This window comes from Mastacembelus armatus, unplaced genomic scaffold (genome assembly GCF_900324485.2).
Source record: "Mastacembelus armatus unplaced genomic scaffold, fMasArm1.2, whole genome shotgun sequence".
NCBI lineage: Eukaryota > Metazoa > Chordata > Actinopteri > Synbranchiformes > Mastacembelidae > Mastacembelus > Mastacembelus armatus.
The window spans coordinates 297,057-318,847 of record NW_022872861.1 but is presented as its reverse complement, the minus strand read 5'-3'; the positions used below and the strand labels follow the sequence as shown (position 1 = coordinate 318,847).

General features: G+C 43.0%; 3 protein-coding genes across 5 annotated transcripts; 2 read left to right on the top strand and 1 right to left on the bottom strand.

The window, feature by feature from the left end:
- Positions 1-17: 17 nt before the first annotated feature.
- pwwp2a (PWWP domain containing 2A) lies at positions 18-10,416 on the top strand. The gene is made up of 2 exons (XM_026310325.2): positions 18-1,725; positions 4,639-10,416. The coding sequence occupies exons 1-2, from the start codon at positions 755-757 to the stop codon at positions 6,491-6,493; spliced, it is 2,826 nt and encodes a 941-aa protein (XP_026166110.1). The 5' UTR covers positions 18-754; the 3' UTR covers positions 6,494-10,416.
- A 2,962-nt stretch (positions 10,417-13,378) lies between these two features.
- On the top strand, positions 13,379-14,595 carry pfdn1 (prefoldin subunit 1). The gene is made up of 4 exons (XM_026310337.2): positions 13,379-13,501; positions 14,002-14,168; positions 14,286-14,370; positions 14,454-14,595. Exons 1-4 carry the CDS (start codon positions 13,433-13,435, stop codon positions 14,535-14,537), a joined length of 405 nt encoding a protein of 134 aa, XP_026166122.1. The 5' UTR covers positions 13,379-13,432; the 3' UTR covers positions 14,538-14,595.
- ttc1 (tetratricopeptide repeat domain 1) lies at positions 14,274-18,702 on the bottom strand. 3 transcript variants are annotated; one of them, XM_026310335.2, is made up of 9 exons: positions 18,490-18,701; positions 17,836-17,954; positions 17,143-17,661; positions 16,898-16,958; positions 16,703-16,815; positions 15,914-15,950; positions 15,677-15,825; positions 15,071-15,125; positions 14,274-14,911 (listed from the first exon to the last, which is right to left on the bottom strand). In XM_026310335.2, exons 3-9 carry the CDS (start codon positions 17,650-17,652, stop codon positions 14,778-14,780), a joined length of 1,059 nt encoding a protein of 352 aa, XP_026166120.1. In that variant the 5' UTR covers positions 17,653-17,661; positions 17,836-17,954; positions 18,490-18,701; the 3' UTR covers positions 14,274-14,777. The 3 variants fall into 3 exon arrangements, with proteins under 3 accessions (XP_026166120.1, XP_026166121.1, XP_026166119.1); XM_026310336.2 differs by lacking the exon at positions 17,836-17,954 and having other exon boundaries at positions 15,677-15,819; positions 18,490-18,702; XM_026310334.2 differs by lacking the exon at positions 17,836-17,954 and having other exon boundaries at positions 18,490-18,699.
- Positions 18,703-21,791: the final 3,089 nt, after the last annotated feature.

The following is a 21,791-nucleotide window of genomic DNA, read 5'->3' as shown; positions in this document are numbered from 1 at the left end:
TCAGTTTATATGAATAACCAGCACGTTCATTGTCAGACTACACAGGACAGTTTTCTGTTCATTACTTGTTTAACTGATTGATTTTGTTTAGTAAGTAGTTCAAAAAGAATCTACCTGTAATAAATATTTTTATGATACAAGGGATTTTTACACTTTAGAATATAAACATAGGTAAACACACAGTATAGGAACATTATTAACCTAATAATAAAATAACCTGCAGCTGTCAAAGTCAAGTTGTCCAGTACCATAAATACTTGTCTGAAAGTAAAAACAGCAAAAAAAAAAACCCAAAACATTTAAGTACCTTATACTTGTATTAATGTAGTCAAATCTCGTCTAAACTAAAAAAAGAGAAATTAAAACAATTAGAAAATAAAAAAATAAAGTCTTACATGTCTATTTTATTGACAATGAGCTGAGGTTTCAGTTTAAATTTATTGATGAGGTGGTGTGACCAGATTTGATACTTGATTGATGTGGTTTCTAACTGATGAGCACTTAGCGATCAGACTTCAACTGATCGGCAGCTTATTGATCTTTATTCTGGTGTTTTTGTTTCGTGTAAAGTTAAATGCACCCTGGCGGCGATCTCACTCGTCGCAGACGTTGACCGAATCAGCCAATAAGGAACGACGCTCTGCCTCGTTTCGTGTGACTGACAGGAACTACAGCCAATGGCAGTGGGCCTGCGCAGCTGGCACTGGTGTGGGAGGGCGGGGCGAGGCGCCGCTCGGCAGCATAGCGGAAGAAAATGGCGGCCGTGGCTGCAGAGCCAGGAGCTGCGGCGGTTCCGACAACAACAACAACCGCGGCGACGGACGATGAGAGTTCACCAGCACTCGACTCGGGCGGCCCGGGACTCCCAGGAGCCCAGTTGGAGCCCGACGGTCCGCAGGAGTCCAGCCCGGCTATAGAGCTGGCTGTGGCCCTGGTGGAGGATGGGGGGGACGGGGAGGACCGCCGCCATGTCAGGCCAGAGCTGGAGCCCGCGGCGGGAAAAGCTCTCTCTGAAAATACCGTTACCGACGAACTGATCAGTAACTTCCCAGTGGACCGGGTCAGTATGGACCGATTCTCTCCCGGACTGCTGGGGGATCCAGAGGGCCGGGGGAACGTATCTGTGCAGGCGGCGTACCGCAGCATCCTGTCGGACCCGCAGCCTTCCGCCGTCTTCCTGCACTCCTTCCCGGCTCCTCCGCCCGTCACCGAGGCCGGACTATCCCTGGCCGAACCTGCGGAACCGACCACCAACGTGACGACGGATCGGGCTGAGAACGCGGGCCGAGACCTGGGCTACACCGCTCTGGTCCAACCGGAGCTGAGGCCGGGATCCACAGAAGACGCCATGATGGACGGTACCGCGGACCGGCTGTCGGTTCCAGTCAGCCTGGAACCGGGGACCGGGTATGGTAAAAACTCAGCGGGGGTCGAAGAGCTGGGGGGCCGCGGCTTGCGGGACACATCCCCGCCTTGCCGGTCCCCTAAACGGCGGCTAATGACGGACACGGTGAAGCAGGAGAAAGCCTCAACAGAGGACTCCTTCCGACCGGAGTCGGGACCTGACCCCGCTGGCGATGCTGCTTCGGTCGTCTCCGTTCAGGATCTGAGTCTCGGGTCCGAGGTCCGGGTCTGCCTTGACCACGTAATCGATGACGCGCTGGTGGTGTCTTTCCGGCTGGGTGAGAAGGTGTTCTCCGGGGTCCTGATGGACGTTTCCAAACGGTAATAACAATCATTTTTATAATAATTGATAATTTTCCTCAATCAACAGAATAATAGTTTGGTCTGTAAAACTGATTATTGAAACAGCTGCAGATTATGTCTTTGTGTATTGATTGAGTGCTTGAATAATGACGTCATTTGTGAAATGCCCGTGCCTGTTCATGTCCCCAAACGTCACTTCAATCAGCTTTCACATGACACGTGACAGGAACTGCAATTTGAGAAGCTAAAAGCAGAAGAAACCAATAAACAATAAATAGATCAATTGACAGCTCCAGTACTTGCTGAAGCTTTAACATGAAGAAATAAAACTACTCTCATTCTGCATGAAAAGGTTCACAATAATGAAACATGAGGAACAGGTCACTTCAAACAGTCTTGTGTCTTTTGACACCTGGTCCTCTTCTTCAGGGACGATTCCAGAAAGCGGGTTCAGTGAAAACTCAGAGATGTCTGGTCCAGAAACAATGACGGATAGTAACTGACTGAAACTGATCTGGTCTCAGTCTCTTCCTGTCAGTCTGCAGAAACCATGACACAGGCCGCTTCATGTCCTCATTCATATAGTTCATATGCGCTGATCTGACTCATTTTCACAAGTTTGTCTCAGGAGAAACAGATAAAAATTTGGATTAGGCAGTATCCGATAATTGATCTTTACTTACAAGTTTTTGTTTAATGGTCAATCAGTCAGTGTAAGGACAGTGATCTCTCCTCGCAGGTACAGTCTGGATTTATCCTCAGGTCAGAATAAAATCTGCAGTCCTTTATTCCACTGGCACTACGTGGACAGGCCTATTAGAACAAGTGTCACGTTGTTCATCACATTTCCTGTCAGAGCTCAACAAAAGATTTTGTTGGGAGTAAAGCTGAAATATTGAGATTAAAGACAAATATAATGTTGAGGACTCTAATGATTGCAGGTGAAACGTGTTAAACCTGTTTTTATTCAGAAATAAATAAAACCCCTGAATTATGTTTAATTTCTTTAATTTTTCAATGTTCATATGTTTAAACCAAATAAAGTTATGATAATTTAGGGTTATCGGTCTGTATAATGTTCCAATATTTCACTTTGAGCTGCTTTCGGCCCATTGGGTTGCACCTAAATGAAACATCAGTCCCATCCAGCACTTTTCCATCTGCAGCCTCCTGTTAAAGAAACAGTGTGGTCAGTGTTAAACCAAGGAATGTGTATGATGTGACTGTTCTTCAAACTCACACATCGACTCCAGTAGCTGTTTTCTCCCACACCAGTTCTCTGATTTGCTGCTGCAGCTGTTGCTTTTCTTTAGAAAAATCTATTCATGTTCTGCATAACAAGAATGTCTGATCCCACCTGAGTGAAGAACGTAGACCAGTTTTTCCCGTTACCATGTTGAATGGTTGTACCTGAGCTCTATTGATGATGGCTTTTTATGGTCGTTGTGCATGAGGTTAACTCAGAGTTAATCAGCCCAGAGTTGGTTGGACTGACTATTCTGGGTTCAGTTCAGACTTTGGGGAAGCTGCTGTCTGGAATACACACCTGTTTAGTGATTGATAAGCACCTTATTTTATTTTGTTTCTTCTATTTGCATTCAGCAGCAGAAATACTGCAGCTCATTTACCTTATGTGTAATATTTATAAACTTTAGAATTAATGAAATCCAAACGTGCACAAAACATGCACATCCACTGTGGAGCCCTGTTTGTTAAAGAAGTGCTGTGATTAAAATTGAGATATTTAGACTTGGTCCTGCACATTTGTCTTGCTACTGAACATATTTGGAAAGCAAAGTATCAACTTTTATAGAACACCATCTCAGAATTACCAAAACAATATATAAAACAAAATATATAATATGGAATTAAACAATAATATAATAAAACAGAACTTGAATCAGTATTTAAAAATCTAAAAGTTATTACAATAAAATGGTGTGTTTTGAAACGAACGACACTGCAGCCAATCAGAAGACAGGATTTATCACCTGAGAGCTGCGCAGACCCTGCTGATGTGCTGATTAGGGCTGTGCAGTTACTCAAATTTTGATTTTGATTTCGGGTCTCAGCCACAAAAAATATTTAATCAAGAAAAAAACGATTATTCCATTTTTCAAGTTATTTTCACCTGCGTTGTTAATGATGCGCATGCACTTTACGCCCGAACTCTCTCAGCCTATACTGTTGGCGAAACAATTTGCGGATGTGGTGTCTGGTGGCATTTAAAAAGTGCAACTGAAGATGGCTGAAAAAGAGCATCCACAGAAGTCTTTGGTCAACAAAAGAGGTAGAAGCAATTCCGTTGTTTGGGAACAGTTTGGATTAAAAGACGTGGATGTGGATGAAAAAACATGTGCAAGATTTGCAACGCGATGGTGTTGGCACCACTATTTATACCTTTGAATTTATTTTATATTATTTGTTTTAGGGAGAATTCATTGTTTCAGTAAATGCAACATATTTCCAATGTCAATGAGTAATCATGTAAAATAATCAGGATTTCAATCATGACCAAAATAATTGTGATTATGATTTTTTTTTTCCATAATCGAGCAGCCCTAGTGCTGATCCTGATTTGAACACTCATATTATTTGCTATAATGTGTCTGAACTCATACTTATTCAGTTGATTCAATGTGTTAATTTTACAAAACACCTATAGATGCTAAATCTGACACATCTGGTGTTCAAATTCTGATTCAGACTTTTAAAAGTGATCGGTTTCATGGATTGATCTGATCTGAGTGTGACCAGAGATCACTGTCACTTTCTGAAAGAAAATGACAGTGGATTACATTCATAAGCCGACGCTGAGTTTACTACTGGTCCAGCTGATAATATATGACCAAGACCTTAGTCTAATTTTAGTGTGATCCAAGGTCATCAATGTGTTTGAGTCTCTTATGTTCTCACTCTGTCTCTCCCCAGGTTTGGACCGTACGGTATTCCCATCACCATGTTTCCTAGACGGGATGACCAGACTCAGATGTCATTACTGTCACCGTCGGTTGTCAGTGACAACCTGTCTACCAAACAGGATGAGGTCACTGTAAACTCCACCCCACCTCTCCCTCCTCACCAGTGGACCTCGAAACCACCGCCACTGTTCCAGGAGGGGGCACCGTACCCCCCTCCTCTGTTCATCAGGGACACGTACAACCAGGCTTTACCTCAGCCCCCCCCACGCAAGATCAAACGGCCAAAGAGGCGTTACCGCTGTGAGGAGCCAACCTCCATAATGAACGCTATCAAACTCCGCCCTCGCCAGGTGCTCTGCGACAAGTGCAAAGGTGTGGTAGCATCAGGGGGGCATCGAGAAGCACGACGGGGCCCGGTGGATCTGAGGGGTGAAGAGGCATCGCGGCGGCGGAGACCAGCTGAGGGACCGATCTCTTCTGAGGTCAAGCGGCTGCGAAGCGATGACAAGGCAGGACGAACCAGCACTGACAGACGGTCGTCATCAGGGATACGTGTGTCATCATCGTCATCATCATCCTCGCGTCGTGTCCTGAGGGGTGTGGCTTCATCTTCATCGTCATCCTCATCTTCGTCCAGCCGCATGCGTCTGAAGCTGAACTCTAAGAAGGTTCTTGCCAAAGGTTCTGCCAGTGATCACTCCAAAGCAAGGCAGGTTCTCAAAAAACTGGCAAGGACCTCGCAGCCACCTCCACTCCCTCGGGCCAAAGACCAGAACCAGGGTCAGACACAAAACCAGGATCGCGCCAAGGCTGTGACCCGAGCTGCTACGCTTCAGAACCACAACCAGAAGGTCCACTTCACCCGCCGCCTGCAGCACCTCAGTGGTGCCACCGTCAGCTCGAGTTCCCACACTGCACTGCCGCCCAGAATGCGCCTCAAACCTCAAAGGTATCGTACCGACGACAGCCAGGTCCCCTGCTCATCCTCTTCCTCCCCACCCAAACAGAGTGCTCACTCATCACCTCCCAAACCTCTAAGCCCCGCACCCACATTGGACCCGGCTGCATCTGTAACTCCACCCCCTCTCTCAGCTACTTTTCCATCGTCACCTTTCTCCTGCACAGTCAGTGTTGCCCTGGGAACACAGGTCCGCTCCTCTGAGGATGGAATGGAGCAGGGAGGGGGAGAAGGTGAGGACCATGTATTGGAGCCTACTCCCCCCTCGTCCTCCTCCCTGGATTCGTCCCCCTCAGAGTGCAGCTCCACAGAGACCTTTGACGTCCCCCCTCCCGGGGACCCACCCTCCACCTCTCCTGCTGCACCCCCTCCTTCCTGTTTGTCAGAGCCTCTTTGCCCCCCAACTTCTTCTCCCAACTCCCCTCCCCACAGAGCTGATGGTGAGGAGATACAGGCTGGCGGCGAGGAGGAAGGAGGAGAACTGAAGAGGCGTCGTAAGTCTTCCACATCCTCCTCCTCCTCCTCGTCTTCGTCGTCATCCTCGGTCTTCTCCAAGTCGGTATCCAAGTGTTCACTTCCCGACGGCCGGACCGTGTGCGTTGGCGACATCGTCTGGGCCAAGATCTATGGTTTTCCCTGGTGGCCTGCTCGCGTGCTCGGCATCACCGTGTCTCGGCGAGGCGACACGGGACTGGCAGTGCGGCAGGAGGCACGCGTCTCCTGGTTTGGGTCTCCGACCACTTCCTTCTTGCCGCTTGCCCAGCTGTCGCCCTTCCTGGAAACCTTCCAGTCACGCTTTGACAGGAAGAGGAAAGGGCCATACCGCCGTGCCATCGCTGAGGCCGCCAGCGCTGCCAAACAGCTGACACCTGAAGTTCGGGCGTTGCTCACACAATTTGAGACGTAGCAGTCGCTCCTGTTAACACCTCATGCCCTTCCCCATCTGTCACTGCCCCGCCCTTTCCCCCAGACTGATGCTTACTGTCTGTGAGAGACTGACACAGACACGGACAATGTTTGTGTTTCCTTTTCTGTTCTTCCTGCTTGAGAGGAGGGGGTGGAGCTATTGGGTCACCTGTCAGTGTTCAGGGAAGCAGAGGGCGGGGCTTATGTTTCCTCCTCTGTCTTCAGGCTGTCAGGTGTCAGTAGCAGTGTTTCCGCTCGCCGCCACATCATCTGTTTTGTTAGAAGCAAGATTGATGATGTCACTAATGATGTCATTAGACTGTTGCTGGTGAATAGTTTAAGGTAGGAACATGGTCTGTGCACAAATGGGAAATGTAGGCTCTTAGGAAACAAACAGTAGTAAATAAAGCCTGACGATTTACTGACACATCAGACTACATCACGATGATGTCGCTCATTTATATAAATAATTATAGATCAACAAATAATCAGTCATTTCAAAACACTAAGGTTCAAATAATGGCAGAGTTAAGCTAATAATTGCTAAGCTAGGCTTGGCTGTACTGGACACACACAGGTGATTGATTGATCGATGATCTATAGATCGAAATATTGATCAAAAGGCCTAAGATTACTTTTTTTTATTCCTGAATCAATTGCCTTAGAGCGAATGATGATGAGATGCTTTGCTGGCTTCGGTTCAACACGTTGTTTGTTGTTGTTATGATGGCAGGATGTGAAACGCTAACATGTCACTTCTTGATTAGGTTCTCCTGGTTCCTGCTGAGGAACATTCAGACTGAAAACTGTTAATTCCTTTTTAAAGAAGATTAGTTTCCGTTCATTCAGAGTCCCAACAGACACAAACGTAAAAACTGTGAAAGACAGTGTTGTTCAAACTGAGGCTGGGGTACCCTAGCATGGTCCAAAGGTGACCCAGAGAGGTGCAGACGATTTTTAGTTTCATCATGTGATTTGGATCTTTCATCTGTTTGATTGAAACATTAGATCAATACATAGGCTGTGATGTCACTTCTTCACTGATGTTTGATTAGTTATCAGACCTATTGATTATCAGTTTGTCATCTGCAAGAATTTCACTGATAAATATTTTTGCTGCTGCCTCACTCTGTTTAAGACGTTTATTTTGAAGTTCAGAGAAGTTTTATGGAGACACTCACTTGCTCTGCGTTTGAGATCCTGAGCCTCAGTTTATCAACAGACAGACGGACAGGTAGGACACACTGTTAGACAGGACAGCTGCTCTACTCCTCAAGATGATGATGAAGGTGATGGTGCATTTTCCCTCTCTGCTGTTTGTAGTTTCAGCTGTCAGACTCTTTACCGTCTGTTTGCAGATCAGAGATTCTGAGCGAAAACTGTTTGGACAAAATAACGGAAACACGGACCGAACTGAGAAAGAAAAAAAAAAAAAAAAAAGAAAAAAAAAACAGAATCCGTCTAAGAGTCGACCTGTGTACATGTTTTTTTTCCTGATGTTTTAAATCTATTAATAAACTGTCAAACTTCTCTGAATCATCGTCGTCATTTGAGCTTTTCTTCTTATGTGGTGGTTTTACAGTTGGAGCCATGGCGGCTCCTTGCTCAGCCGCATGCTGGCAGCAGACCTGACATTCAGGTTTTCTCACCTGCAAACAGATGTTTGGTAAACGTGTCTGCACAGTTGCTTTTGCCAAAAATTTTGCCGTTGAAAATTTTAATAAAAAAAGACATGTTGCTGATTTTAGGTACAAACACCTCTGACAACCAGAGTGGGAAAATAACATCAGCTACTGACTACACACTGGAGGATAAGGTTTTGCTAAACAAAATATGAGAAGGTCCTGGCTAAATACTGAAACGTATAATCAAGTCCTGATTAACTGCTGAAGATTATGATAGGGTACTGGTGAAATACTGGAAAATAAAGTGTCCAATCTGGATTCAAAGGCCAGTCTGACATCTGAAACTTGTCACTCATGTTTAAGAGCGTTATTATAACGTTGCCATGTTTTAAAATAATGTGACAAGATTAAAACAGATTTTGAACATTTCAACAGGAACGTGAAATAGATTTGACTGAACTGCGTTTCCTTAGAGATTTATTTTTAGCTCAGCACCATTTGAATAACAGTGTGATATTATAAGATAGATTTAGATTTGTCTATTTGATCTGTCTATTTTAAATAGAGAAAAATCAGCTGCAGATTAATTGAATATGAAAATAAGTCTCATGACAGGCTATAGATTAGTTAGGAGGCAGAGCAATCTTTCAAATATTTATACAAGCACCAGCTTGTATCAGTACTAGTTTCATTAGGATCAATACCTTGTCTGTCTCTGTACTGTTAGACAGATAAAACTACAATATTTTAACATTAATAAAATATCCTGTGATTGATTAACAGAATAATGTTGAACAATGGCAGAATGTTTAGTGGAAATGAAAAGTGGTTGATTAATAAGATTCACTGTCACCCTTGCCATATTCTGCTGATTAATCAGTAGAAGTGATCAATAGATTCAGCTCTGGTCATAAAAACACCTGAGTCAATGTCTACACCCACCTCTCTCTGATGACATCATCAGATCTATCTACACTTAGATGCTACATTTGACACAGCATTACGTGCCGCCATGTTGGATAGGCAGTGTCACGCCTCCAGTGTCTTTAAGTGCTATATACATAAATTGTGATTGATTGATTGATGCACATATGTGTATGAAAGCAGGATGTCTGTCCACAATTAAAATCATCATCATAAAACAGAATAACTCTGGCTTATTACAAATGTCAGATCTGTATTTATATGATATAGGGTACTTATGGTTTTTACTCCAAAACTTTTAATATTTTATAAACACTGGTACTACAATCTTCAAAAAATTAAGTTGCATTTGCTAATTATTAAAAAGAATGTATATAAAAGCGGGATCATATGGTAGTCACATGGCTCAGCGTCCTTTCTCAGAGCTACTGTCTGTCTCTAACTTTACCTGTCCATCACAGAAATACAAATATTACGCAGTTCTGCTTTTGCAGCTGTTTTAATTCAGACATTATGCCTCGCCAGTGCTGGGAAAAACTCAAAAACACAGCTGGTTCATACATGTCCATCCGACCGATGTCTCTCTTTTGCTTGGTTTGGACATTTGTTCAATCTGAACGTCCAAAAACACCCGAACATCTCAAAAAGCCACACTCACTGTTTCATTATGGCGGCAGGTACCGTGTATCTGCAGCTCTGTCTTGGTTCAAGGGCCCCATCCTTCAAAGGACATGGTCTACAAAGGCACAACCTTCGTAGCTGTTGTAGACCACGTAGGACAAACTTTGGGCTGAACCGAAACGAGACGGCCTAGTCTGGAGGACTTACTGTTTGCGTCACCACCTGCTCCTATCCCTAGTGTTGAGTCATGAACCGACACTCCTGTTGCCTAGCAACCTTCATATCTGTGGTTAAGACCACAGTTGGACAATGGTACTGGGAACATTTATTAATATTGTCGCTAAAGATGAAGCCAGAAATGTTGACTATACTTTTTTGTTTCCTTTTGAAGGAAAATGAGATGCATCACCGACACCTTAAGATTATTGAGGCCCCTTGTTTTTAAACATTCGTATCATTATTCATTTGACCCATTACTTACAGCTGTGTAAAAAAGTGAATTCACTAATTCATACTTGTGTCTGGTATATTTGCTTTTTGTCAACGGCATGCAAATAATGTTGGAATATGTTGGACCCTGGAGGTCCAACAGACAAAGCAAATTTAAGGAGCCTTTCAAATGGGACTGCCTTGCTGCAACGCTGTGGCGCAATCAGTCTTCCAATGCCGCCTTCGAGGGATGTGGCCCCTGAATTAGGGGACCCATATGTTTATCCTTCCTCACTGATGATCACTGACACGTCAGACTGACGACATCACTGACATGTCTCTCTCTCTCTCTCTTTTTCTGCAGCACAACTCTGAAGAGCTGCTGATGCTGAGAATCCTTCGCTGTGATTGACTGAGTGAAAATGAATGAAGTCAGTGATTGTCCATTGATCACATGGACACAAATAATATTTAAGTGAAGAGTTTATATTTATAGAGAGAAGGACATATTGATTTGTTTGAGCTGATCACCAAGATATTTTCTTGGATACCATGTTGAGTGCGTCCTCCAATCAACTGTCAGATCATTAATAATCAACTGCTGATCAGCTCAAACATGAGCCTTTCACTTTTTATTTAATTCACTTGCAGGTGAGCTCTGATCTCCATAGAAATCTATCAATCTATCAACTTGCAGTGGAGTCAGAGCTCGTTTGTACAGACTTTATTGCTGCACCTGAATGCACTGTCTCTCCTAAAAATAAAACAAAACACAGGCTCCGCCCCCATGGACACACCTGTCAGGTGCAGTATAGAAATAGAGAAGTGAGGCACCAGTGCAGACATAGGTCAGTATGTTAGCCTAACTTAACATAATACTGGATACAGGTGGCTATTGATTATTGATAAAGTGTAGAAACAGAAAGGTTGTAGGAAATAGTTGAACAGGTGAGTTCTGGCCCCTCCCTTAAGGTAAACAGCACTTTCAGGAAGTAAATAAGCACCATGTGTGTGACCCGATGACATATTGAGTGTTTGAACTCCTCCTTTTTCCTGTTAATTGATTCTGTTAATTTATTTAAATTTAATTTTAGACAACAGCATGAATAAAGTGTTCAGTTTTATTTTGGAGAGACAAGTTTAAATCTGGTTTTTAAATAGAAATAAAGTTCAGTTTATCAGCAACAGAATTGATCAGTTCATCAATAAACTTTAACAGGTCTAGAGTCTGGACTGGTTCATACTGGTCTTAACTGGTTTTTAAAGGTTATTAGAAGGTTTACTTTACACCTCTGATGATAAAATGATGTGTTGACAAACAGAAACTATTATTGTTGTTGAAATATTATGAACAAACTGCAGATGATAAGTTCAATAAAATGCTGCATGTGTGAAACAGTTTGATCGTCTGCTCAACACAAACAAAACTGATCAATAAAACATCGGAACCACATGAAACTTTCCAGCTCCCATTTTCACTGGAGCAAGTTGGTACTAAATGTCCACTTACCTGTGAGACCTCTCGGCACCAGGTCGCTACTGAAAACCTGTCGATGGTTTTCTGGTTCCGTCACGTTTCACTTCAGATCGGCGCAGCCTGAAAGTCGGGTCCCCGCACCAGGTCCCATCCGAACTGTGGGATGTGAAGTCACTTTAGTTTTAATCGTTGTTGTTGGTCGGAAACGTGACATCCACGTTTTTATAGGGAACTGAAAGTTCAAATCTGGACGTCGACAGGTGGCGCTGTACCCGCTTTATTGGAATCTACAGCTGCTTTAAAAGCTTTTCTGAAACCACAGTCCAAATATGATCGGCGATGTTTTATTGTTCCACTGTAAGTAAATGGAGGACACACTTAGCTAGCATCATTAGCATTAGCATTGTGGCTAAGCGTCACAGAACAGCTAAGCCACACAGCTAGCTGACCTAGCATCATTGTTCGGCTCACACAGAACCTTTAAACTTTAAAACCACAGAACCATAACTTTAAACGTGTAAAACCACTTTTAGACGCATGGCAGCTGTTTTTTACAACACATTTTACGATTAAATGTTTTGCAGCCTTGTTTGATGCTAAAAGCTAATGTTAGCGGAGCATTAGCAAACAGACATTTAAAAAACTGAACTTTTCCACAAAACATAACAAAATTAAAATCACGTCAATATTAAACCACAGAATTTCAGTAGGAGAACTAACGCTTACTCTGGTGTGACTCCACAACAACGTTGCATTGTCTATTTACAAGCACTACACCTGACTGAGCATGACTACACCAGGTGTGCTGAGAGCAGGAAACAAACTGCATTAGTAATTACAAAGTCAAAGGTACAGTCAACAACCAGCAAGGCTGATCAGTAACCTAATAATCTCAGGCGGTCAATAACTGGTCCAGATAGCAGAAGACAAAGCAAATCAAATTATATTTAAGGGGCCATATCCCAAAATGTTTTCTACAGCAGTTTCTTCCATTGATTTATAGAAATTGATTTATAAGAAGTAACTAAAAGATTTTCCCATTAGAAATTCTTTGATATTGGGCACACTGTTAGGTGTTGTTTGCTCATACTTTCCCAAATGAAGAAGCTTCATACAGTCACCAATCACACTGTTATATTCAACAAAAGTAAACAATTAATTTGCAATAGCAATACATGACAGAAATATAACCAGATATAAACAGCAGCAGTAAAAAACAATAAATATATTGTTTTTCTTTTAGAAAAACACAGAAAGATCTTTACATTTACTGAAGAAATTGTCTTCCAATTCATATATATACAGTGTTGCACTTTTGTCACAGATAAATTCCTCAAATAGACTTTTTCAATTTGTCTGCTAAACTAAATTTACTGCAATGACACTTGTGATATTAATAGAATTCACTGGAAAACAACCCATCTAACTCTAAAGAAAAAGAAATCCACAAACTGACCAAACACCTGTCAGGCAAACCAGAAAGAGCAGAACATGTCTCACTGCACTGTACAGAATAATAATAATTTAAACTCGGACTTCTCTTTTTTTATTTTGAATATGCAAACAAACAACAAACATAAATCATGTATATATAGGCATGTGTATACACACACATAATAAAAGATCAGTGCAGACATGATTATTTATGTGACACAGACTCTGCTTACATATCTGAAAGAGAATGAGAAGAAGTAATACTTACTAAATACCTATTTGCTCTCACCCCTTTGCACGACTATAAAATCGTCCTATTATTAAACATTTGGCACAAACTGGTTGATAAACGTGTTTTTCTTTACGCGTCCATGTGGAGGCGCTGATGCTTTCATAACCGCCAATAAACAAGAAGAAAAAGAAGCTGCACATGCGCAGTCTGCCTGTGTTGCCAGCGTTAGTGAAGATGGCTGCGCCCATAGATCTGGAGTTGAAAAAGGTAAAGTTGATGATGCAGCTTGTTGTTTTCACCTGTTGACCAGGTAAGCTTTGTGTGACGAGTAAACCTGTGGATCCTTTAGTGAAGACACTGAGTTAGCAGCAGCGTTAGCAACACAGCGGATAAACGCTAAGTGTTAACACATAAACATGGCGCTGAATTTATTTTATAGATTTTATTTAATCTTTTGTTTTTATTTATCTGTAATAGTCTATTGGTTTTACAGTTTAAAACATTTTAATATGTAAATGTTTTAAAATAAAACACCGAAGTTTCTGGCTGTTTAAATAGCTGCGACTGTTTAAACATCCTAAAACGCCGATAAAAGGAAAATGCAGAATCTATCGCTCGGTGTTGCAGTTGTAACTTTCCTCCCAAACACCAAATCTTAACTAGGAGGTTCCGCATAAACGCGTTCGCGATTTAAAGAGGGAACCTGTCTGGTACCAGGTGAATATGCTCGTGTATCATGGTCAGAGTGATACCTCCTGTCTCCACAGGCCTTCTCCGAGCTGCAGGTCAAGGTGATTGACACGCAGCAGAAGGTGAAACTGGCCGATCTGCAAATCGATCAGCTGACCCGTGTTCAGAAACACGCAAAGCTGACCCACGCTGAGATCACTACGCTGCCCGACAACACGCGACTCTATGAAGGAGTGGGACGCATGTGAGTCTCCATGACAACCATCTCTGTGTAATGTAAAGAGTACTGCGTGTACTTTAACCTGCTGATGAGCGTGCAGTACGACCGAAAGCTCCTAAGCCACCCATGTGTGCGTTTCAGGTTTATTCTACAATCGAAGGAGGAGATCAATAATCAGCTCATGGACAAACAGAAAACAGCTGACGAGAAGATCAAAGAACTTGAGGTACAGAGAAAACGCACACTGACTGAGTGTGTTATACGCGTTCAGGTAAAACAGTAGTCTAACTGTGTGTTTGTAATTTCCAGCAGAGGAAGGTGTACCTTGAACGCAGCGTGAAAGAAGCAGAAGACAACATCAGAGAGATGTTGCTGTCCAGGAGAGCTCACTGATCCATACAATCTATTACCAATCAATGTTTGTTGATCATATTAAACTGTTGAAGCTTCATGCCGACTGTTTCTTCTGTGTAATGCCATTAATTTGAGGAAACCTGAACCTGTCGTCTGCTTGTTACACAACCACAACCACACAACAGGGAACAAGCCAAAGTGTATTTTCCTTTAAATACACACACACGATGCAATCCCGGCTCTGATGTCATTGCTGTCAGCTGAGATGTCGTCGTGATGTCATCTGTTGTTGTTGGGGTTCTGGACAAAGTTGATGGAGTAAGACCCGGTGTCCTGATCCTGGTTTACTTGGAAGTTGTTGGTGGAAAGTCCGAATGGCCTCAGGATCATGTTGCCCAGGTCCTTAAGTTTACCTGCAGTCAGAGGTCAAAGGTCACCGCCATTTCACACCAAGATTAAATGATCTCTGACAAGTCTGTGCTCTTATTGTGAAAGGACAATAACAGTTTTAACTATAAACAACACTAATAGATGAATACAGTGAATGTGGTGCTTTCAAGTGTAGCACGTACTGATCATCTCCTCTTTCAGCTTTTCATTTCTCTCCTGAATCTGCTGAGGTAACCTCTGAGAGACAGACAGGTAGAGGTAGAGGGAAGCAGGTAGATAACAGTCAGCTGTGGTGACTTTCAGGAATTCACCTCTTCTCAAAGTCAAACAGAATCTGTGACGGTTCAACATGAAAATGTTGTGCTTCTGTCAGTCCTGAGTTTATAACCTATATTTCTTCACGTGTAGTAAACGTGTCATGAACAGCAGCAGATTTCATCTCATGAATGTATAAACAACTGATTTACTGTGGTTAAAACTAAGTACGTTTACTACTAGTACTGTACTTCAGATCTGAGGTATCTGAACTTTACTTGAGTATTTATATGCATAAGTTGCATTTGTTATTATAATAATGAAAGTCTAAATTAGCCTACGAAGAACGTAGGCTACGATATTCATTCTATGTCATGTAATGTCAAACAACTGCACCAACTACAGGGAGAAGGTGAAGCAGTGTTGCTGATGGACCTTTCAGCTGCAACAGTAAAATAACAGGAGCTGAGGACTGCAGGGCATGGACCCAGGTCTGCTGGGCCCTGGTCCACCCCCATGGTCAGTGAACTCACCATACAAGCATGTCTAGCTCTGGTCTGGTTTGGGTCTTGGTCCAGAACCCTCTTGTAGTCCTCCAGAGCCTCGTCAAGCTTCTCTGTCTGCTCGTATAGATCTGCCCTCCTCAGCAAAGCCCGCAAGTAGTCTGGATTCAGCTCTATTGCTATGGCAAATACAGACAATCAATTATTCCGCTGCAATATCAGTGATCCACTGCTGTCATATGGGTACAGTGTGATGTCATAACTCACCTCTAGTACAATCTGCGATCGCCTGCTCCTTCAGATCCTGACAGAAACACACAGTTATCACTGGCTAATGTTAGCATGTTTCAAAAGGGAGCCTCACCCTGTCCCACTCCACTTTTGTTCTGGTACTACAAACACTACAAGCCTAAAGCAAGTCCATGCCCGACCCAGAATGCAGTTATCTAACACTTGTCAGTCAAAAATTGGGCAGTGTGATATTCTCTAGTTCTGCAGAATGTAAGTGTTGTGGATCATCATGAGGAGTTGGACATAGTGGGAGATCACTGATTTAAAACGAGGATTAGAGCTGCAGCAAAAACCTACGATTCCCACACTGACGAAAGCTGCTTATAAATGTGAGATTGTTTATGTTGTTGGGTAAACGGTAGTTTTCTGCTTAATTTGCCTCAAAATCATTGATATTTACTGTGTTTGAATTAAAATCAACCATCAGGTCAGGTGTTCTCACCTGCCTGAACCAAAATACACCTGCCACCTGCCCCCTTGCAATGTTTAACCCTCATTATGTAAAGTGGCTTGAGATAATTTTGTTGTCACTTGGCACTTTACAAAAAACTGCCCTAAGAACTGAATTAATCAGGACCTTCACAGAGGAAGAATACGGAACAGTGAAATATGTGCCGAATTGGTTTCCTTTTTTTTTTTTTTTTTGGAGTGGATACCATTTGAGCGGAGTGAGATGTGAATCTGAGTGACAATGAGCAGAGTGACCTGGTGTGGCTGTGGGCAGTGTGAAATTAGCACTGCTTAATGTTGTTAGCATGCCATTACCAGGTGCAGTCTTGCAGCAGCTCTGTTGGAGAACAACACAGCTCTCTCTTTGCTGAAACAGACTGGACATAAACCCAACGCCTCCGTGTAGCTGCGTTCTGCCTCCACCCAGTCTGCAGACACAGATACTGGTTAATACACTGAGTGGACTGGAGAGTCTGGATCAACACACCACAGAGAGGAAATTATACTCACCTCCAGCTTTGAATTGGCTGTTTCCTTTTTCCTTCAGTGTTAAACTCTGATTCCGTCGACCCTGAAACACAATGGAGTTCACCTGGAGTCCAGAAACCTGCAGGTTTAAAGACTAGCAGGACTTTGACCTGCAGCAGCACACCTTGCACCTGAATCTCTCTTTACAACAGCTGGAAAATAGTGGAACTCACTTTTGCTGATGTTTTACCACTAATGATATGGGTGAACAGGTAAAATAATGTTACCTCCTTCTCCTCCTCTGTCAGCACCTTCTCCACCTCCCTCAGGTAGTCATCATCCAACTCGACTGCCCGGCTGTCTTCCTCCTTCATCTCTGAATCAGAATTCTCCTCCTCCTGCAGCCCAACGCCCTGCTCCTCCTCCTCTTGTAGCCCGTCTCCCTGCTCCTCCTCCTCCTGTAGCCCGTCTCCCTGCTCCTTCTTTTCCTGTAGCCCGTCTCCCTGCTCCTCCTTCTCCTGTAGCCCGTCTCCCTGCTCCTCCTTCTCATGTAGCCCGTCTCCCTGCTCCTCCTTCGCATGTAGCCTGTCTCCCTGCTCCTCCTTCTCATGTAGCCTGTCTCCCTGCTCCTCCTGCTCCTCTTGCAGTCTGTCTCCCTGCTCCTCCTTCTCCTGCAGCCCAAAAGTTTCCTGGCAGTCGTAGAAGTCTTCCTCCTCCTTTTCCTGCACCTTCTCTTCCCATTTTCTGAGTTTTCCAGCGGCTGCGCTGCATCTCTCTGCACCTCCTTGGCTGCTCATCCTGAAGCTCTGAATTAAAATAAAGTCACAGATTAGTAATTAATAATATCAAACGCAATCACATGGAAAAGTCCATGTCTCAAATGTCTTTGTTGGCTGAGTTGCCAATCACAACAAATACTGCACAACAAATCACAACAAACAAGCAGCGATTTTTCAAGAAGTTATGAGTTAAGTTATTACCTTTATTAGTCCCACAATGGGGAAATTCCACTATCACCCAAAGTGTGCACACACAGCTCAGATCAGATCAAACTGCATATTTTTAAGCAAAACCAAACATTTGGAGATGCCATGTTTACCTAAAACAATTCATCAAAAATAATCAGAAGATTAATCAATAATGTAAACAATCTTTATCTACAGTTACTATAAAGTAGCATGAGTTTCCTGATTTATTTACCAAATCACAGACAGAAACCGCGTCAGTATAATCTGCTCACAACGATCCATTTCTTCATATTAATATTTAAATAATAAATATAAAAAATAAGAGACTTTAAAACTTTAATTTACGTAATTAAGGTTAAAAATTTCCTCAAGGTGTGTCAGGTCAGAGCTCAAGGTTAAACGGTGTTCAATTTTCCAGTGGGACTTCTGAATGGGCAGCTGACTGAAAACACCAGCATCTGATTTGTTTTCCTAAAACAAACTACCAAACAACATAAACAACAAACAGTGAACGGAGCTACAGCTAAGCGCTAACTAAGGGTCAAGAGCTCAGCTAACAAACACCTGCTGTTTGTAAGCAAGGTGTCAACTGTTCGTTACGTCACAGATTAAGAATTTAAGCGATAAAAACATAAATAAAATGAAATAAAGGGCTTATTTACTCACCTGCTAACACCGGTTAGCCCGCCGAGGACTCACTCTGATATCACTTCCGGGACGATGAACATCTTCTTCTGCTGCTGTTATTTAGCGATTATCCGTCTTCGACTTCCGGGTTCACCTTAGAACAGGTTCAAATCTGTTCGAGGGACCAGACAGGACCTTAGACAAACTCAGAACCAGAACAAGAACCCGTCGTGCTTCCAGAATCCTTCAGGGTGGCTTAAAGCGTGTGGCAGCTCATCGCCGCTCCCTGCTGGTGCCATATATATTGACTAATAAAAATGTAAATGTAAAATGTAAATATATAAAACCATAACCTAACCTCAGGATCCTGATTTCCGGGACCACCTGTTCTGGACACAGGTCTTTACCTGTAAATCTACCAGAACGATCTGTCCAGCCTCCACATTCATGTAGTTTTCTATTCAATTTCAATTCAATTCAATTCAATTTTATCTGTATAGCGCCAAATCACAATACAAATCATCTCAAGGCACTTTACAAAAACTAAAACTAAAAACCCAACAAATCCCTTATGAGCAGCACTTGGTGACAGTGTAGAGGAAAAACTCCCTTTAACGGAAGAAAAAACCTCCAGCAGAACCAGGCTCAGTTTGGGCGGCCATCTGCCTCGACCGGTTGGGGTGAGTGGATAGAGCAGAGAGAAAAGAACAGCAACAATAAACAACAAATAGACACTGCAGGTTGGTGGGACCAGTAACAGCACATCAGCAATATACAGGACCAGGACCAGGGACACCTGCAGAAGGTACAGAGAGAGAGAGAGAGAGAGAGGGAGAGAGCACAAACTAGGGGAGAGAGAGAGCACAAGGTTAGTAAGATTCAATGGTGGAATATACATGTGAGGGGGGAGGAGAGAAGAGAGGGGAGGGGAAGGGAAGGTGGGGGTGGGGGGGTTAGGGTAGGAGAGCTCAGTGCACCGATGGTCCTCGGGCAGTCTAGGCCTATAGCAGCATAACTAAGGGATGGTTCAGGGTTGCCTGAAGCCAGCCCTAACTATATGCTTTGCCAAAGAGGAAGGTTTTAAGTCTAGCCTTAAAAGTATAGAGAGTGTCTGCCTCCTGAACCCAGGCTGAGAGCTGGTTCCACAGGAGAAGAGCTTGATAACTAAAGGCTCTGCCTCCCATTCTGCTTTTTGGAAACTCTGAGAGCGAAGTGGTCTATTGGGATAATATGGTACTATGAGGTCTTTAAGGTATGAAGGAGCTTGATTATGAAGGGATTTGTATGTGAGAAGAAGGATTTTAAATTCTATTCTGTATTTTACAGGGAGCCAATGAAGAGAAGCCAATATAGGAGAAATATGATCTCTCTTGCTAGTTCCTGTCAGGACTCTGGCTGCAGCATTCTTGATTAACTGGAGCCTTTTTATGGAGATATTGGGACATCCAGATAGTAATGAGTTACAGTAATCTAGCCTTGAGGTAACAAATGCATGGACTAGTTTTTCTGCATCATTTTGAGACAGGATGTTCCTAATTTTGGCAATGTTGCGCAGGTGAAAGAATGCAGTTCTAGAGACTTGTTTTATGTGTGAGTTAAAGGACATGTCCTGGTCAAAAATAACTCCAAGGTTTTTTACTGTAGTGCTGGAGGCCAGGGCTATGCCATCTAGAGTAGCTATAATTTTAGAAAAGTTATTTCTGAGGTTTTTTGGCCCAAATACAATGACTTCTGTTTTCTCTGAGTTTAAAAGTAAAAAGTTACTGGTCATCCAGGCCTTTATGTGAGTTAGACAGGCTTGAAGTCTGGTTAACTGGTTTGTGTTAACAGGTTTAATAGATAGATACAACTGCATGTCATCTGCATAGCTGTGGTAATTAATAGAGTGCTTCCTAATGACATAGCCTAAAGGAAGCATGTACGGGGTGAACAGAATCAGTCCTAGCACAGAGCCTTGTGGAACTCCATAACTAACCTCTGATACCAGTCACATGCTCCAGTCTCTGTAATAAGATGCTGTGGTCAATAGTGTTGAATGCAGCACTAAGGTCTAGGAGGACAAGAATAGAAACAAGTCGATTATCTGAGGCTATGAGAAGATCGTTGGTGACTTAAAACAGTGCTGTTTCTGTACTATGATGTGCTCTAAATCCTGATTGAAAATCTTCAAATAGTTCATTCCTGTGTAAGTGGTCTGATAGCTGCTTAGCAACAGCTTTTTCTAAGATTTTAGAAATAAATGGCAGGTTGGATATTGGTCTATAATTAGCCAAGAGTCCAGGATCAAGTCTAGGCTTTTTGAGTAAGGGTATGATTACTGCAGTCTTAAAGGCCTGTGGTACGTAGCCTAATACTAGAGATAAATTTACCAAGTCTAATAAAGATGAGTTAATTAATGGCAGGGTGTCTTTAAGCAGTCTAGTCGGGATGGGGTCTTTCTAGCACCAACAAAGTCATAGTTGGATTGAAACACACGACAAACTTTTCCCACCTTCAGCCACACCAACCAGAATGATCCTCATGACCTGCCAGACCCCCTGACACTATCATGTAGCGGAGGCATTAATATTAACACCCATTTCAGACAGGTGATTGTGATGAAATGAGACCTGATGATACCCGCTAACAAGACTACTGGTGAATCCTGCTCTCAGATCTGGAGTCTGACTTCAGCAGCAGGTCTCTGCCTTGTTCCCATCCCCATCATCATTAGTAAAGGTAAAATCTATAATAAAACCTTCTTGTTTCCTTTCACTGATGAGTTTTTTCAAGTATCTGTGAAGACCAACCAATGTGTTGAAGTCTTTATCTAGTCTTTAGATAAAGACACCACCGATCCTGTTCAATTTCCCAAATCCTCGCTCTGTTTCTTCACAGATCTGATTCATTCCAGAATCAAAAGCTGCTCATCCTAAATGTGTTTTCTGAAGAAATTTTACTGACGCTTGAGTTTCCCAAGAGGACGATAGTGAGACCTGGACATGGACTGTGAAAATTGATCAGCCTGGCAGATTAATTTACAGCAGAGACACTTCTGGTTCTGTGAGCATGAAGATGCAGTGATTCTAGGATATTCAGTCGAACCTTGGAGCTTTATTCTAATTATCACAAAAATTATTGGGCAGGTTCGAGTCTCAGGTCTGGCAGGAATTGTCAGTGGCACAGAGTGAATAGCCAGTACCCTGTCCACCTTCAATACCACGACTGAGGTGAGTCTTGAGCAAGGCACCGGACCCCCAACTGCTCCCTGGGCGCCACAGCATTGGCTGCCCAATGCTCCGGGTGTGTGCGCACGGTGTGTGTGTGTTCACTGCTGTGTGTGCACTTGGGTGGCACTTTGG

Excerpts from the sequence above, each read along its gene's own strand:
- pwwp2a (XM_026310325.2), top strand. The coding sequence starts at position 755 with ATGGCGGCCGTGGCTGCAGAGCCAGGAGCTGCGGCGGTTCCGACAACA. Across the intron at positions 1,726-4,638 it reads CTGATGGACGTTTCCAAACG|GTTTGGACCGTACGGTATTC; the intron begins GTAATAACAATC and ends GTCTCTCCCCAG.
- pfdn1 (XM_026310337.2), top strand. The coding sequence starts at position 13,433 with ATGCGCAGTCTGCCTGTGTTGCCAGCGTTAGTGAAGATGGCTGCGCCC. Across the intron at positions 13,502-14,001 it reads TAGATCTGGAGTTGAAAAAG|GCCTTCTCCGAGCTGCAGGT; the intron begins GTAAAGTTGATG and ends CTGTCTCCACAG. Across the intron at positions 14,169-14,285 it reads TATGAAGGAGTGGGACGCAT|GTTTATTCTACAATCGAAGG; the intron begins GTGAGTCTCCAT and ends TGTGCGTTTCAG.
- ttc1 (XM_026310335.2), bottom strand. The coding sequence starts at position 17,652 with ATGAGCAGCCAAGGAGGTGCAGAGAGATGCAGCGCAGCCGCTGGAAAA. Across the intron at positions 16,959-17,142 it reads TGACAGAGGAGGAGAAGGAG|GGTCGACGGAATCAGAGTTT; the intron begins GTAACATTATTT and ends ATTGTGTTTCAG. Across the intron at positions 15,826-15,913 it reads GATCGCAGATTGTACTAGAG|CAATAGAGCTGAATCCAGAC; the intron begins GTGAGTTATGAC and ends TATTTGCCATAG.